General features: G+C 35.7%; 1 protein-coding gene and 1 long non-coding RNA gene across 10 annotated transcripts in view; both read right to left on the bottom strand.

Moving 5' to 3' along the window:
• arhgap21b (Rho GTPase activating protein 21b) overlaps positions 1–17,020 on the bottom strand; it is a 97,298-nt gene extending 80,278 nt beyond the window's left edge. For all 9 annotated transcript variants that reach the window (XR_015478277.1, XR_015478278.1, XR_015478279.1 and 6 more), the window contains exons 1-2: positions 16,822–17,020; positions 11,239–11,418 (exon numbers count right to left, since the gene is read on the bottom strand). Coding sequence is in view for 4 of the 9 variants with exons in the window: in XM_087240491.1 (XP_087096617.1) it covers positions 11,239–11,313 (75 nt within the window). In the remaining 5 variants the exon portion in view is untranslated. The remainder of the gene's footprint in view (positions 1–11,238; positions 11,419–16,821) is intronic.
• LOC147846228 (uncharacterized) lies at positions 7,856–9,775 on the bottom strand. Its single transcript, XR_015941928.1, has 2 exons — positions 8,937–9,775; positions 7,856–8,658 (listed from the first exon to the last, which is right to left on the bottom strand). It is a non-coding gene; the product is annotated as an uncharacterized LOC147846228 (long non-coding RNA).
• Positions 17,021–17,289: the final 269 nt, after the last annotated feature.

Genomic DNA, 17,289 nt, shown 5'->3' with positions numbered 1-17,289 from the left:
CTTTCACCTGGCCACTTAGGCCTAGCCTGGTGCCACATTGGTTGGTTGATTGGCATTTCACAAAGTGTTGCCGCTGTAAACAGGAAGATGTGTGCTAGACTGAAGTTGAAATAATGAACATAGTAACGGACAAACACATCATATTGTATAAGTAATGAAGTTACTATATTTAAAAAGTAAAGTGTTACAGTATTAGTTACTGTCAACAGTAATGCTGTTACATTAACGCATTACTAGTAATGCGCTATTGCCCAACAATGCCTGTACATCATGTGAAGAAAGTACAGTGAATGTGATCAGCAGTAAATCTCCTTTGAAGGCCAGTGATACACAGAGCAACCAAATATGCCCTGAAGAAACCCAGGAAATACAAGACTATGGGAAAATTCAAACACGTGACTAAAGCTATCAAGCGAGTTTAGTGTAAAAACATCCTTATTTGTGGTATTTTACACATGGTTTCAGGTTTAGCATTAGCAACCTTCATTTTAAAGAGCCATAGTTTCCAGAGAAGCAAGACAAACAGCAGTAAGTGTCGCAGAATTAATATTTGACATAAAGCTGAATTTTTTTTGCAGTGAACAAATGACAGATAACATTTTAAACTGTAGAAATGTAATTTAAAATTTTTAATTTTTAAAATTGTGCTGTTCAGTTAACATGTTTTTTGTGCGTTTTGTTTTGATACCAACATTAGCACCAAGAGCCATGTATTTTCAATGGTGTTAGAACAAACTGCTGTCAGCACCGGAGGCCTGGTGGACAGTGTAAAGACATGAACTTTTTTGACTTTTCCTTGATTAGACCAAGGATATTTGAGCGAAGTCTGTGTATTTGTCCATATAATAAGAGCAAACTGTTAAAAAAAAATATCTGGAACAAACATTCTTTAAAGGGTCACGACACACCAAAACACATTTTTGAGCTGTTGACAGTCGTATATGTGTCCCACACTGCTAAAAACACTATTAGGACACCTATATTTCACAAAAAAAGTGTAAATTGGTTGTTTTTGCATTATTTCAAGCAAATTCGTACTTCCGGTTTGAAACGAATTTTTGAAGCTGCGTCACGGTCATGACATAATAGCGTTGTATTTCAGCGTGCAGACCAGGCACGTGCACACATAGGGCTCAACCTGTGCAGTGCACATGCCCTTTTTAGTCTTGGATAGAAAGTGCCCTTCCAAAATGATCAAAAGTGCCCCCGCGACGCGGCACACCCTCGGTCCCGCCCTTCAGTAGGCGCGCGACAACACCGCTCCCCGCTCTTCAAAAAAATTTATCCTGCACTTGCCCTTTGGACGGTCTCTGCACGGGCCTGGTGCAGACTGGGCGTCTGTGCCAGAGTGTGTCTTATTACGTCTTACAGTGTGATGCATTAATGCATGAGTAAGGCTTGGTTCAAACCAATCGGCGCGCTCTATTGTGCAACTTCATTAATATTCATTAGTGTCACCGTGTTTAGACGACACTCACACCAAGTTGTATTGGCAAAACAAGCGTGAAGTGTTGCTTTTATAGTTTGCTGCAGTTAAGTTTCGTTTTCATTTTCTCTCTGTGAGAGCTCAGACTCACGTGTGGATTAACAGTGTACGCGACGCTCGACAACAATAACTTACGTGTCTAAGGAGGATTATTGTTTACCTGAGAGCTGTTCTCATCTGCAAATGCTGAGATCCGGATTCGCTGGTAGTCTTCTCTTCATAAAAACGCGGCTCTAGTTGCTGGTGATCGTCTTGTCTCTACAGATTTGGTAAGTGAGCGACCAGCGCTCTTTGTTTATTCAGTTTGTTCGTATCGAATTAAGTTAACTATTGCACTGAGTGTAAACATGTTAGCACCACAACCAAACTTTAACCTGGTGTAGGGTTTTCATCGCATTTAGTGACCGGAATAACACACACAGAGCTTTCGGACACTACCTGCCGTGTGCATCTAAGCTTCCGGGAAATGCTGAGGTTTTTTTTCTCTCATTCGCCGTGCGGTTTAAAACATTGCATGAAAAATACACGCTTAGAGCAGTTCCTCGAATCAAATATCTCGTTTGTCGCGAGGGGCATGAATGAATTCCCTGAATGAAAGAGCCAAACTGCAGTTAAAGTCCACCATTTAATAATTTGGCAAATAATTCGACTACAGATGTCCATGTAGGTTAAACACCATCACTTTCTACTGTGTGCGTGTGTGTGTGTGTATTTTGACTCTGAAACTCCAAATAGACACTCCCACACCATCCCACTTTTCTTCCTCCGACACTCCCCCCTAAACAGAGCTGGACACGCCCAATTTTCTGACTTTTTCCAAAGTAGAGGTGTGAAAACACCCTGCTAAAACGAGGGGGTTTCATGGCCCTTTAAAAGATCTTTAGAGTCAAATGAAAGTTTTTACCAATGTGAGGGTACCAATGATTGCAATTTTCATTTTGGACAAACAGTTTCTTGATCCATTAATAAATGAAATTATTATAACATTTGAATGAATAAATGAGAAATAAAGACCATTATTTTATTATAATAGAAATATGTTTTTAGGATTATTATTTATCCACAAGTGACGAAACAGGCGGAAACGTTAAGACAACCGCAACTGTGTTGCTTTATTCATTGAGGAAACTGTGGTCAACCATCGAAATGCCTTGAGCAGAGAAAAAAAATGAGTTAGAGAACAACTCCACCCAACTCAATCATTTACAAAAAATGCATTTCACAATAAAATTGTACAACAATGGCATGATGTGTACATACAAACACACACACATCACATACATAAAATCCCTCTCTACATTCTGAACTAGACAGAGATTCCCGCATTTACAAAACAAAAAAATGTGTCATCATTTACTGACACAAATATGCAAATACTGATGGTCTTTGCAGAGGTCTTCTGATTATTTTCAGAGGTCCACAAAAAAATGAGTAAAGATCCACCAAGCCTAAGACTCTTTTCCAGTTAGAGATGCATCGATCAACCAGCCTGAAATCAGAAGATCCAACAAAAATATGTGGTATCGAAGCAATATCCGATCCAAGTATCGGGATCGGTGCATTCCTACTTTTCTACTTGTGCATATAACAGAATGAGAAATCACACTATTCTATACTTTTTGACCTCGTATTTGTGAAACAGATCAATTCTCACTTATCACTCTCTCTCTCTGCTTTAGAAGAGTCAAAAACTTACATACAGCTCCTTTAAATGGACAAAGAGCAGACACAATCCTGTGGATTTCCAAAGCTTGCCCGTCTCGATACATAATAAGTCTTAAACTTCGACAATAAGTAACACAGCTGCAGGCCAAGTAAGATGAGCTCATGTTATTTACCATGGGGACATTTTAGTATAAAGTTTTAGTATTACTAGACAGAAATAGTTACTAATCAAAAGACACTGTTAATAAAGATTAGCTGAGCCAAACATGACAAAAAAAACATGACAAAACTTAAATCTTCCCATTCACAAATGAAATCTTTGCCTCATCTAATCAACATGCAGACAACAGGTTTCCCCTTCCTCATCGCTCAGTTGGAAACTCCTAATGAAGACAGACCTACCACCGGCAGCAAACAGACATCCCGTCCCCTGACTCCATTTCAGCAGAAAAACAGTGCCAGATATTAGATTAAAGGGGAGGGCCGATGTTAACACTAATCGTCAGATTCTATAAATAGACGACCTTCAACCTGCCATGAACGTGTGGACAGGAGTTTATACAAAGGTCTTCATTCAGAAAGCCAGTGGAAAGATTCGGGAGACTGAGCACAAAAATGTTGATTCATGGGAGTGAACTAATACCACAGCAGTGCAGCGAAACACCGACAAATCACCGAAATCAGTATCACTCGCTTACTCACTTTTTTTTTTCAGCCAACTTTTATAAAAGAACGTGCTTTTGGAAGTGTTTGAGTAAAACAAAAAAAAGTGAAACCAAATCATAAAACTCATTCCCTCACAGTAGAAAAAATTGCAATAGTCACATTACAGAGTGTGCAATGTGGAGTCTTGATTACAGTCGGCCACACTGTAAAAACTTTCTGGCAGCTAAGGTGTCGGAGGTTAAACTTCAAATTTACAACTTTATAAATAAATAAACAAAAAAATTTTTCTTATTTTTAGAAAAAAGTATTTGTCAAGTATTTCCCTTTTAGGGAGTACAAATATAATCAAAGGATGCTGCATTTCTGTCTGAGGGTACTTTCACACCTGTAGATTGATTCTTTTGTTCCAAAATATGAGTTAAAATTTTCACATGATTGTTTTTGTTCAAAAGTTTCTAAATGGACCAAAATAGCTAAAACAATTCATGTGCGATTAAACTCGTCTCATTGGTCAGTTTTAGGGTTTATTTTCAAGGTCCTGCTCAGCTGTCATGCGTCCTTATTTTTAATTATGACAATGAGTAATAAGACATTACAAGCGAAAAGCTGCACTTTAACTTTGAATGGTGACACCCACAGACATTGTCACATAGCTTTTGGCTAGAGTTATACATTATAGGCTTTACATTATAAAGATAAATAACAAAAAGCAAGACTGCAATTTGGTAAATTTTCCTAGTGGACAAACAGCTCTCGGTAATAGTTTAGCATGCTTTCACTTTCGCATTTGACATGAAACGCACACTCAACGGTAGGAATGTAATAACGCCCAACTCATAATTCCTCTCTTTTCATATAGCCTTATATATGTCTATTACATAACCATAATACACATAATATAGCTTGGTTCATTAGTTCTATGAATCATATTGCTTTCTCACAACAATTCAATTAGCTCCAGAGTTCATTTCAATTAAGCCGAGTCAACCTCACTCAGACAATCTCAGACTGTTTTGGCGCAGATCCGACAGCGATAGCTGGATTCACATATGCCAATTGAACTGGGCCATCTGGGGAAACATGTCAGGCTCCGAAACAACAGTCTAGGTGTGAAAGCACCCTGAAAGGCACTTTTGATAAACTATATTACAAAATTGTTTGGTATGTTTTATTTCGTTTTTTTTCTCTTTGGAGCAGAAATGTGTATATTCCATACCAGGAATGAAGCTAATCAGTCCAGTTCTTTTCACGTGGTGCACTCGTGGCAATCTTTCAGGTGCGCCTGGAAAACGTGAGCAGCACGCCTCCATTGGAAACAACAAACTTGTGTGGGCAAAAGATGCAATAAGTGAACGTCTAAGTGAATCCAGTGTGTGTGGGTATTAGCCTCTGTGTACAAGCTCAGAACTTCAAACTAGCTCACAGTTGGCATAACTTTGTTTAGTTGCAGCAGTTTTGTTCCATGCAGAAACACAGTGTTGAGAAGCATTTACGATTAATTAACAGTGACGAATTAAAGTGCTCTTTATAGTGAAATCGATTGTTTAGACACTTTGTGGTGTAAGACTCGTTCACTTCTTTATTTGCTCTTTTGCATTTATCTATGTTTGTAGTTGGTTTATTATATTTTACGCAGGTGCACTCCCCTACAAAGTCATCCAAGTCAATCTAAAATTATTCATTCTTTTCAAACAGAGTTATTCATTTATTCATTCATTTTCTTTTTGGCTTAGTCCCTTTATTAATCAGTGGCCCCCACAGCTGAGTGAACTTATCCAGCATATGTTTTAAGCAGCAGATGCCCTTCCAGCTGAAACCAATCACTGGGAAACCTCCATACTAACCTATTAGGGTTAGTGTAAGTTGACATGTACTTGCAAAGTTTCTTGGTCTCTTCAGTTTCTTAAAGTTTCTTTACAGTTAAATGCCTGTTGAAGGACTATTAAATGTCAGTATCAACAGATATTAAGCAGTTATCTACTAATACTCAAATGGACCATCAAATTAAAGTGTTAGCAATATAAATACAGAAAATCTAAACCCAGCAATGTAAATTTACCATCTTTACAGCCCTAGTAAAGATGGTCAGTGTTAAACTTGCAGATAAAAAAAAAAAAAAAAAAAACTTTTTTTTTTTTTTTTAATTTGAGGTCAGGGCAATAAATGTGAAATTCGCCAGTAAAAATCAAACTACACCAAAAGAAATACTACTCATTTAATTTGATGGCATCAGCATTCAGATGGTCCCCACATTGACCATGTGTTCAAAAGGAAGAGGTTTCACACCAGCTGTTTGCATTGTAGCTGCGATGCAATTTGACTGTGTGGTTCAGACTCTTTAGAAAATCTTCCCCCACAGCTTGCTTGCAGATAAACGGATGTCCCTTGCTTGCGAGAAAGCCTGCCAGGGAATTTCCTTCAAGAGCATCCAAAGAATTTCATTTCTTCTGCAGCACACACTTATGATTACAGATTACAGTCTTTCATGTTTCTCTTGAGCTATAAAGGAATTTTTCGACAGCAAATAAACTCCAGACTTTGAAAATGTGTGGAAAAATCCAGACTTGTTTCTTGCTGAAACACACATGTATCAAAATGTCAAAGGCAGAGTTCATCAACAGTCAAATCATTAACCAAAGCTAAGAACCTTCAACCACTTCCAAGTGACTGCTTTTGATATGCAAACTCACCACATTAGAAAACAGATTTAGCACACATGGCTATAAACAAAACCTCAGTGATACAACCATTAAACAAGGAAGGCAACTGCAACGCATGGAAAACACAATACAATAATGTTTGGAAAATTAGAATTTCTTTAAAATGAGGGTGCTTAAAACGCTGCCATTCAGGAATAATGAGTAGATTTGGATAAGGAAGCAACACAGCTTGTGCATTCTACACGATTCAGTGACTCAACAACAACAGACTGCACAACAGCATAACTTTGTCCAATCCTATAAACTGAACAACAGGTTTCTGCAGGGACTTTACCAATGGAACACAAAACAATACATCTCGCATTAACTGAAGTGACTTAAGCAGTCAAGTCAAACCAGCGATCCTCTTGCTGTGAGGGAACAGTGCTAATCACTGAGCCAAGATTTATATATTCTAAATATAATATTCCCTGACTTTAGGGGGAACCCCATAAATAATTTTTAAAAAAAGTGTATGTGAGCTGTGTGAACTATAAAAATAAACATTTTGAGCATTTGAGTTTTTTCTCTTTCTTTCTTTCTTTTTTACTTTTCTTTATTACTTCTTTCTTTCTTTACTTTTGTTTCTTTAAAACTTCTTTATTTCTTTCTTTCCTTAGTTCTTTCGATCTTGACTTTACCTTTTCACTTCTTTGTTTCTTTTTGTATGTTTCTTTCTTTTTCCACATTCTTTAGTTCTTTCTTCATTTCTTTCATTGTTTCTTTTTGTTAGTTTCCTTCTTTTTTTCACTTTCTTTAGCTATTTCTTCCTTTGTCTTTCATGTTTTCTTTCATTATCCTGTCTGTCTTGCTGTTTCTTTCTTTCTTTCTTTCTTTCTTTCTTTCTTTCTTTCTTTCTTTCTTTCTTTCTTTCTTTCTTTCTTTCTTTCTTTCTTTATTTCTTTCCTCTTTCTTTTTTTCTGTTTTCTTTATTTTACTTTTTTCTTTCTTTATTTTACTTTCTTTTTTTACTTCCTTATTTTTACTTCTATTTTTCCTACTTCATTAGGGGCCAAGCACCGAAGGTGAAGCCTGACGAGGCCCTGGTGAAGCCCTATTGTTCTTGTAGTATTTCTTTTTTATTATTATTCTTCTGTTTCTTCCCAAATGGAAGTCAATGGAAGCCATATAAAGAGTAAGTAGGAAAATTATTAAATTTGGAACAATTGTAGTGGTGGTTAATAGAAGATAACTGACCAAATTTGGAGTCTCTATAGTACCACCAGCAGACCAAACATTCAACATTTAAACTGTTACAACTTTCCCTAATTTCTTTCATCGTTTCTTTTTGTTTGTTTCTTTCTTTCTATTACACCTTCTTCAGTTCTTTCTTTCTTTATGTCTTCCTTCATTATCCATCTGTCTGTCTTTGTTTCTTTCTTTCTGTTTTATTTTCTTCCTTTATTCTTTCATTTTTTCTTTGTTTCTTTTTTTTTACTTTATTTCACTTTTTTCTTTTTTTTAACTTACTTATTTTTACTTATATCTTTCTTTCTTTATTAGGGGCCAAGCACAGAAAGTGCCAAAGCCCCCTATTGTTCTTGTAGGTTTTCTTTATTATTATTATCAAAAATGATGAAAATAATGAAATTTGGAACAATTGTAGTGGTGATTTATAGAAGATAACTGACCAAATTTGTAGTCTTTATAACTAACTCTATAGTGCCACCAGCAGACCAAACTTTTAACATTTAAACGGTTATAACTTTTTAGCCGTTTGAGCTAAAAAAAAATAAAACTAGGCACAAAAGATTTCACAGATCATGCAGATTCAAACCAATGCCATACATTAAAAACTCCGCCCATTACAGCAGTGACCATTTTGAAAGAACATTAATAAATTTGAATGCTACTCGTCCTTCAAAACTGAACCAATTATTCAGAGATTTGACTCAGATAATCTATGCTTCATCAGGCTCCAACCTGCATTTGAGGCTCATCAGGCTCCGCCCTGCCTTTGAAGCTCATCAGGCTCCGCCCTGCGTTTGAAGCTCAACAGGCTCCACACTTCCTTTACAGCTCATCAGGATCCACACTGCATTAAGCTCAGGCTCTGCAATGTGTTTGGAGCTCATTAGGCTCTGCACTGAATTTCAAGCTCCTCAGCCTCCGCACTGCATTTTAAGCTCATCAGGCTCCACACTGTGTTTGAAGCTCATCAAGCTCTTCTGTGCATTTGAAGCTCATCAGTTTCCGCACTGCGTTTGAAGCGCATCAGGCTCTGCACTGCGTTTGAATCTGATCAGGCTACGCACTGCATTTGAAGCTCATCAGGCTCCGCACTGCCATTGATGCTCAGACTCTGCACTGTGTTTGAAGCTTATCAGTCTCTGCACTGCATTTTTAAGCTCATCGGGTTCTGCAGTGGTTTGAAGCCCATCAGGCTTTGCACTGTATTTGAAGCTCATCAGACTCCGCACTGCGTTTGAAGCTCATCAGGCTCTACTCTTCATTTGAAGCTCATAAGGCTCCGCAATGCATTTGAAGCGCATTAGGCTCCGCAATGCTTTTGATGCTCATCAGACTCTACTCTTCATTTGAAGCTCATCAGGCTCCGCAATGCGTTTGAAACTCATCAGGCTCTACACTGCATTTGAAGCTCATCAGGCTCTGCACTGCATTTGAAGCTCATCAGTCTCTGCACTGCATTTGAAGCTCATCAGTCTCTGTACTGCATTTGAAGCTCATCAGGCTCTGCACTGCATTTGAAGCTTATCAGGCTCTGCACTGCATTTGAAGCTCATCAGGCTCTGTACTGCATTTGAAGCTCATCAGGCTCTGTACTGCATTTGAAGCTCATAAGTCTCTGCACTGCATTTGAAGCTCATCAGTCTCTGTACTGCATTTGAAGCTCATCAGGCTCTGCACTGCATTTGAAGCTCATCAGTCTCTGCACTGCATTTGAAGCTCATCAGTCTCTGTACTGCATTTGAAGCTCATCAGTCTCTGCACTGCATTTGAAGCTCATCAGTCTCTGTACTGCATTTGAAGCTCATCAGGCTCTGTACTGCATTTGAAGCATATTAGGCTCCACACTGCATTTGAAGCTCATCAGTCTCTGCACTGCATTTGAAGCTCATCAGTCTCTGCACTGCATTTGAAGCTCATCAGGCTCTGCACTGCATTTGAAGCTCATCAGTCTCTGCACTGCATTTGAAGCTCATCAGGCTCTGTACTGCATTTGAAGCTCATCAGGCTCTGTACTGCATTTGAAGCTCATCAGGCTCTGTACTGCATTTGAAGCTCATCAGGCTCTGTACTGCATTTAATGCTTATAGGGCTCCACACTGCATTTAAAGCTCATCAGGCTCTGCAGTATGTTTAAAGCCCATCAGGCTCTGCACTGCATTTGAAGCTTAATAGGTTCTGCATTTTGTTTGAAGCTCATATTAATTTTTACTTTCGTAAATTAATTTTACAATTCAATAACAATAATTTAAAAATACGTTTTAAATTGTAAGAATTATGCAATGTTTAAAAAAATCTTTAAAAAATCTAAAACAAGCAAAAAGATCTGCATTAAGGGCTTGGCCCCGTAATCACTGCTAGCAGCTAAATGTTCTTTCATTTTCACTCTGTCTGTCTGTCTTTCTTTCTGTCTCTCTTTTTTCTTTATTTCTGTCTGTCTCTCTTTTTTCTTTATTTCTGTGTCTTTCCATTTCTTTCTGTTTTACTTGGTTTCTTTCTTTTACATTCTTTTTTATTTCCTTCATTCTCTTTAGTTCTTTCTTTCTTTCATTTTTTTCTTTCTTTCTTTCTGTCTTTGTTTCCTTATTTCCTTCATTTTTGTCTTTGTTTCTTTCTTTTTTTTAATTCTTTCTTTAGTTCTTCCTTTCTTCCTTTTTCTTTCATTTTCTTTCTGTCTGTCTTTGTTTCTTTATTTCTACTTCTTTCTTTTTTCTTTCTCTTTTTACATTTCTTTCTCTCTACTTTTTCTTTCTGTCCTTCTGTCTGTTTCTTTTTTCTTTCTTTTTTACTTAGTTTCTTTAATATAATTTTTATCTTTTACATTTTTTACTTCCTTTTTTACTTTCTATTTTTTCTGTTTATTTCTTTCTATTTCTTTTTCTCTCTCTTTTCACTTTTCTTTTTCCTTGCTTCTTTCTTTCTTTTGTACTTTCGTTTCTTTCTTTTACATTATTTTACTTCCTTTTTACCTCTTTCTTTTTTTACTTGTTTCTTTCTTTTATACTTTCTTTTTACTGCCTTCTTTTTTCTTTGTCTTTTTACTTTCTTCTTTCTTTCATTTAATTTTCTTTATTTTAAAATCTTTACTTTAATATTTTATTATTTTTTTTATTTATACAATGACAACCATCTTTTACATTCAGTTGTTCAATTTCTGTAGTTGAAAACAATAAAGCACTGTTTATTTATTTATTTTTGGTTGTAACTTATTCTATTTTATGCAGATGCACTGCATAGAAAAGACTTGATCATAATTGATCTAAATTAATGAAATCTTCCCAAATAGACCTGTTCAAATCATCTGGTGAAATTATATTCATATCATACTGCAATGTCAGATTTTTCCAATATCGAGCAGCCTGATTGTACAGGGTTAGAAATAAAGAATCTGTGTATATAGCATGCAAATACTTTTCTGATGACCCAGTCACATCACATGAACTGTGCACACACAGATGACCCATGATCCATAACCAGGGGTGTAGGGAGTTATCCCTTTAGTAAGCATCCAGTAACATCAACTATGAGTCTCACCTCACAGTGTGGAAGCCCGCCAGAATAAATCAGCTCATCCTCATCGCCTGAGTTCCTCCAATGTGATGCCATCATTTCACCACTGAAGCCCACATCTAGAGAAACCTCCTCATGTCAGCTCAGAGATCACACTTCAACATCCACCAAGACTTGACTTTCCACATGTTTGGGTAAAAGACCCTAGGAGAGCACATAACAAACATAACTTTACTGATTCTACTAAACATATTTTGTTACACTTTTAAAAACACCTTAAGAAAAAGTTAACAAACAGGGTTTCTGTAAGTTTTATGAGAGTCAATAACACTTTTCAGAGCAAAGTTAGGAGGAGGACAGAGTGAAAGAGAGAATTGAGTTTATTGCCATATCAGCTTCTATGGCTGTATCATGGCAAAAAAAAAAAAAAAATTCAAGTTTGCGACATTTTATAAATAACACTTTTCTATAATTATTACAATATTCTAACAATTAAAGTTATCAACAGCAATAAATAAACAAAATAAAATACATAAATAATAATAATAATAATATATAATAGGGCTGTTTGATTATTCACAATCTAATGGCATTGTTTAATTTGAAACATTGCGGTTAGATAATCGCAAGAGGCTGCGATATAAAATATGTATTTAATTTTGTCCAACCAGGGAAAATACGTGCATGGCCTCTGTGTGTGACATTCTTACTAGCCAATTGAGTGTACACACTTTCGTTCTGCCCAATCAGAATTGAGCAACACACAGAAAAAAGTGTGGACGAATGGGATGCTGGCGTCTGTCACTTCAGAAGAATTAACAGACAAATTAGTATTAAAGAAAAACAGGACAGTAGTAATATGGGAAATTTTGGTTTCAAAGTCACAAAAAATTCAAGTCTAATGTTTTGATAACTTCATGTGTCTTTCACGTGCATTTATGGCTCGCGATGCAAGTATGCGCGTTGTCTGTAGTAACTGACTGCAGGGCTCGAAATTAACCTTTTTGCTTGGTAGCACCGGTGCTCCTAACTTTAAAAATTTAGGCGCATCAGCCAAAATTTAGTCGCAACCACCAATATGAGCACCGTTACTACAAGTTTTATACAAACATATTTATTGTATTTGAAATCAACACTAATCAAACTAACAAGCAAAAAAATAATACATATATTAATACATATATGCAAGCGTGAGGAAAATATGTCTTAACGAAATCCCGTTATCACAAGAAAATAAATTTTTATAACAGAACCGAGTGACCAAAGCATACACGGAGCGCTCACCGGCCCTGCACGCACTGCTTGAATGAATCTGTTAACAGTATAACTGTGCTTTTCTCACAAGTGCTGTCTGATATTGCACTGATGCTTTTGACACATACTGTACCCTATTATATGCATACATGTTAAAAGCAATACCGTTTTTTATGAGTAGCGTTAGTTTACTCAGTGCAATGGTGTACGTGGTGTTAAATTGGAAATATTTGCTCGTGCCATTATTTGTAACTAGATGTTTTCTAAAACAAAATCTGTCAGTGTCATTTTCATTCTCATCTTCAGCGATTGACAATTTTTCGCTGCAGTAGCTCTCTCTGTCATCAGAAGCCAGAAGGCGCTGAGTGATTGACAGCTGATATTAACCAATCATTCGCGTTCAGTGCTAGAGCAGTGGTGGGCCAATAAGAAGAGCGCAAAGGCGGGGCAAACATTACAGACTTGGCTTTGCTTACTGCAGCAAGTTGACATGACAACTGTTTTAAACCATTCCCGAGCGCTGCGTTTCGCGATTCAAGTGCAGACAAAGAGCTTAGAGATGCATTCTGCGTGAATGTCTCCTGAATCCGCGCATGTGCTCAACATTTTGCAGTAAAAACTGGTCGCACACAACAACTTTAAGCACTCGCAGAAATGCTCCCTAAAATATTTTAAGGTCACATAGATAAAATTTCGGGCGCATATGCGACCAAAATGGTCGCAATTTCGAGCCCTGTGACTGTAAGGTGATGTACTATACAAATATAATTTGTCATTTACATACAACAGTTATATATAAATGCATTGGATGCAGAATTTTAAAGCAGTTTAACGATTTAAATGGTTCTTTTTGGATATTACGTCATTCAATGCGACTATACGCATGACTTTATGGAGAGCTTACGAGATACTAACTACAGTTTGCTTTAAGAACATGTTAACAAATTTTGTTACAAACTAGCTATAGTAGTCACAAAGCCCCTAGTGTGGACTTCACTGTCCAGTTTAAGAAAGGACTTACAGACAGCTGGTGCAACGCATGCCATAACTCGCTACCTCGCTAAAGACAGGCTGCCTTTTAATGTAGTCACCAAAGAAGGATTTTTAAAAAATGTTATCTAAATGCAGAATAGGAGATATACACTTTCGTTCTGCACCTATTTTAGCCATTTTGAAGTACCATAGACGTATGTTTAATGTCATGATATTTTGTGTAGCATCTGTGATAATTATTTTGTTTTAGACAATATAAGATACAGATAGGCTCTTATCAGTCATGTTAGTTTGCTGAGTTTTCTGTATTCTTATAATTATTATTTTTTTGTTTGTTTAATAAACTGCTACACTATCTCCCGAATTTGAGTTAAGCTTTTTTTACAGAAAGGTAAGGTCATTTTATTTGTGCTTACTGTTTCCTCTAAAGAAAAATTTGTGTTTCATTTCGGAATATATAAAAATAATTTTAAATAAATGTTTAAGTAAATTAATATCTTTTCAGTTTTTTTTTTCAAACTAACACTCAATGCATTTTTGCAGTGAAAAGCTACGATACAGATTATTAAGCTGAAGATTGACTACCAAATTAAATCGCAAATCAAATCAAAATCCCAATGTTTGTAAAAAAAATAATAATAATAATTAAAAAAAAAACGTGATTAGATATTTTCCCCCAAATCACACAGCCCTAATATATAAGATACAAATCTAAAGCCATTTTTAAAGGTTTACTTTTGATAAAAATATATTCACATTTAAAATTATTTTATTTAAAGTCTCTCCAAATAAAAATAAGGTATTTGACAAAAATTTGTTTAACAGTTTGGTTTCTGTTGCAATGTTGACAATTAGGGGGTTTGTCTCCTTTGAGTAAGTGTTCATGTGTGAGTCTGACACAACATCTTCTGTAAACAATGTCATCATGTCTTGAGTTAAAAAAATAAGATTTTCTTCCTATTTCAGGCTCGATTTCAAAATTGTTTATTGTCTGAGGACTGATGGCATTTATTAAGGAGAACAGACTATTGTCAGTGTCTATATGTCTAGGTAGAAAGTGAAATGTAAATGTCTAGGGAGAAAGACGGTAAGTTACATAAGCAACACTTTTTTAAAGCATTTAGAAAATGAAGTAGCTTAAATATCAATGCTCTGAATCAACAAAATATTATATATTATACAATATGAGCAATTCCATCATATGGATGTGACATTTGCAGTAAAAACTCAAAACATAAATTCACATAGGAATATACGTTAACACTATATTGAAACATCTGCTTATATTTTCCAGAACAACTACCCACAGAGTTAAGGGATCAAAAAATATCTGTAAACATGTTTAGTATTTTAAATGAGGAAAATAAGATAGCATTATGGATGCGATCAAAAAAGTATGCCAGTTTGCCGTATACAACATGCTTTGTAGAAATTCTGTGAATTAAACAGCAAAAACCCCCAAAAATAATGCTAATCAAAAGGAGAAGAGCTGACTCTCTACAAAGATGATTGATTTTATTTTATATGTTTGTATTTATGAGAAAAAAAGTTTCGTTATGCATGTGACAGTTGTGAATTTTTCACTTATGTGGTAAATTAAATACAATTATTTAAAAACATTGACAGAGACATTTTTGAATATTTCTAAAGTACTATAAAATACTTACGCATAAACGTAGAAATGGTTTCAGTATTTTGGTGAAAACCTTTTTTTTTTCATGGCAAGGTTGATATTTGCATAGAATTGCTCATATAACTTTCGATTAATACTTCAGCTTATGATTACCAGCATTCTCCGAAAAAAAAAAATAAAATACTTCATTCAAAGATCATTTTCATGATTCAATGAAAGATTTATTTTTTTTAATGGCGAGAAGCTATGGTAAAACCATAAAGATTTGTAAATCTATTTTAGCTAAAACATTTCAAATATATACAGTGCTCAGCATAATAGAGTACACCCTATTTTGAAAATGAATACTTTATCCATTTCTCAGTGAATATAGGCAATGTATTTTGGTGCATTTAAACAGAACAGATTTATTTAATTTATATTTGTTAAAATAATATTTTAGTCACCAAACATATTTAGAAACTGAAAGATAATACAATTAAATTCAAGTAAAATATTGCAATAAACAAATTACAATCTTTTCAACTACATTTTTCAATTTTATTTTTGCTTCTCTTAATTTTTCCTCTTTTTTAAACTTGTATTTAATATTTTTCTATAACATATACATTTGGGTGTACTAATTTTAGGACAGTTATTGTAATTTATTTTGCTAGATAAGCTCCAGACTTGGCTTTAGTACTAACTAATCCAATGCAATGTATGTATGCAAAATACATACTTTGAAAATGTGAATTTAAAGATAGATTTGTAGATAGATTTCTGAGCACGGTATACATCTGTAACATTTTTATTATTGTTTCAATAATCAACACCTATTTTTTTCTCTTTTTTAAAATACATTGTCAAGGTTTAATTTTACATTTTCATGTCATATTAAATTTTATTTATTAAGTTCAAAGACTTTTCTTTTCAATGAACTTAATATGCTTAATAATTTAGGGTTTTCAGCTTCGATATACTGAAGAATAATAAAAAAGCTTCCAAAAGCCGCAGAAGTCATGTATGTCATGATCATAACAATAATATTTATCGGCTTTTATGATGTTTACATTTGTGATCGCGCTTTGTTTTCACTGGCTTTTTTAAAACATCAACTTCTACACTTTAAAACGAGAATAGTATTTCTAAACAACTTCACCATGTTTCGTTGCACATTCAGCAAACATTATTCCTCTAGTTTTGGTTACTTTATTGACAGGTGTTTTAAAGCAACCTATAACCAATAGACTTCGACCAACATAAACGCCCTAAAATCGCTTATTCCAGCAAAACGCGAGTCCTTCTGCCACATGGTTTCATGTGCCTCCAGTTTTCTTCATTAAAAGCTCGAACTGGAAGATATCAAACACACCAACTAATTAAACATGTTTAATCTTGTTAAAATAAAATGATAACCCAGGATAGACAGCCTAATCGGATTGTACGGAGAGGTTTGATCTGGTGTGGTCAGACTCAACTGGTGTGTATGTGTGTGAGTGGCTAACAGCGCTGGAAACTTTCTGCCGTGAATTGATGTCGTGTCCTAAAACACAACAGACTGGGTTTATAAACACTTTAAAAGTGCTCAGCTGCATTTTAATGAGTGAACTCATAAAGTCAGCACCGTGTTGAATGAAGTTTGAGCGCTTTGAGCAACATGGAAAACCTTGGGCTGTGATTAGCATGAATAGCTAGCAAAACAAAGTAAAGGCTAACTGGTATTGTAATGGCTAGCCAGCACCTACCTGTTGGGAATAAAGCGCTGATGTAACGCTGTAAACGCCCATTGCGCACCAGAAACGCATTAATTCATCAGAATAGTCATAACGACAGGATAGATCCGTGCCCTGTCCTGACTCCCGAGTATTACTGCCGAATAAAAACAGTCCGAAAGTTTCTCTATTCCTCAGTCCAACTCGACGCACACGCGCGCGCGGACTCGCTGGATCGGAGCTCAAGCGCACTCGGAATCCTTGGAAACGCCACCCTTTCGCAAGCTGTGTGAGCCCACACCCAATCAGATTCGTTTTAACAACCTGCGTTTAAATTTCAGCCAATGGTTCGCGTTGTTACATGTACTGCTTTCTCCAAACAATCTGTTATCTCTATCAAGTTATTGTTTTGTTTTTTAAACTTCAGTTTTCCTACTACTCAACACGTCTTCTTATGAACAATACATTCTTGAAGCGTTAAACACACTGTTGTGTGAGTAT

This window comes from Danio rerio, chromosome 2, assembly GCF_052040795.2.
Source record: "Danio rerio strain M-AB ecotype USA chromosome 2, GRCz13ab, whole genome shotgun sequence".
NCBI classification, from domain to species: domain Eukaryota; kingdom Metazoa; phylum Chordata; class Actinopteri; order Cypriniformes; family Danionidae; genus Danio; species Danio rerio.
The sequence above is the reverse complement of the archived record's forward strand: the minus strand, read 5'-3'. Positions and strand labels throughout refer to the sequence as shown.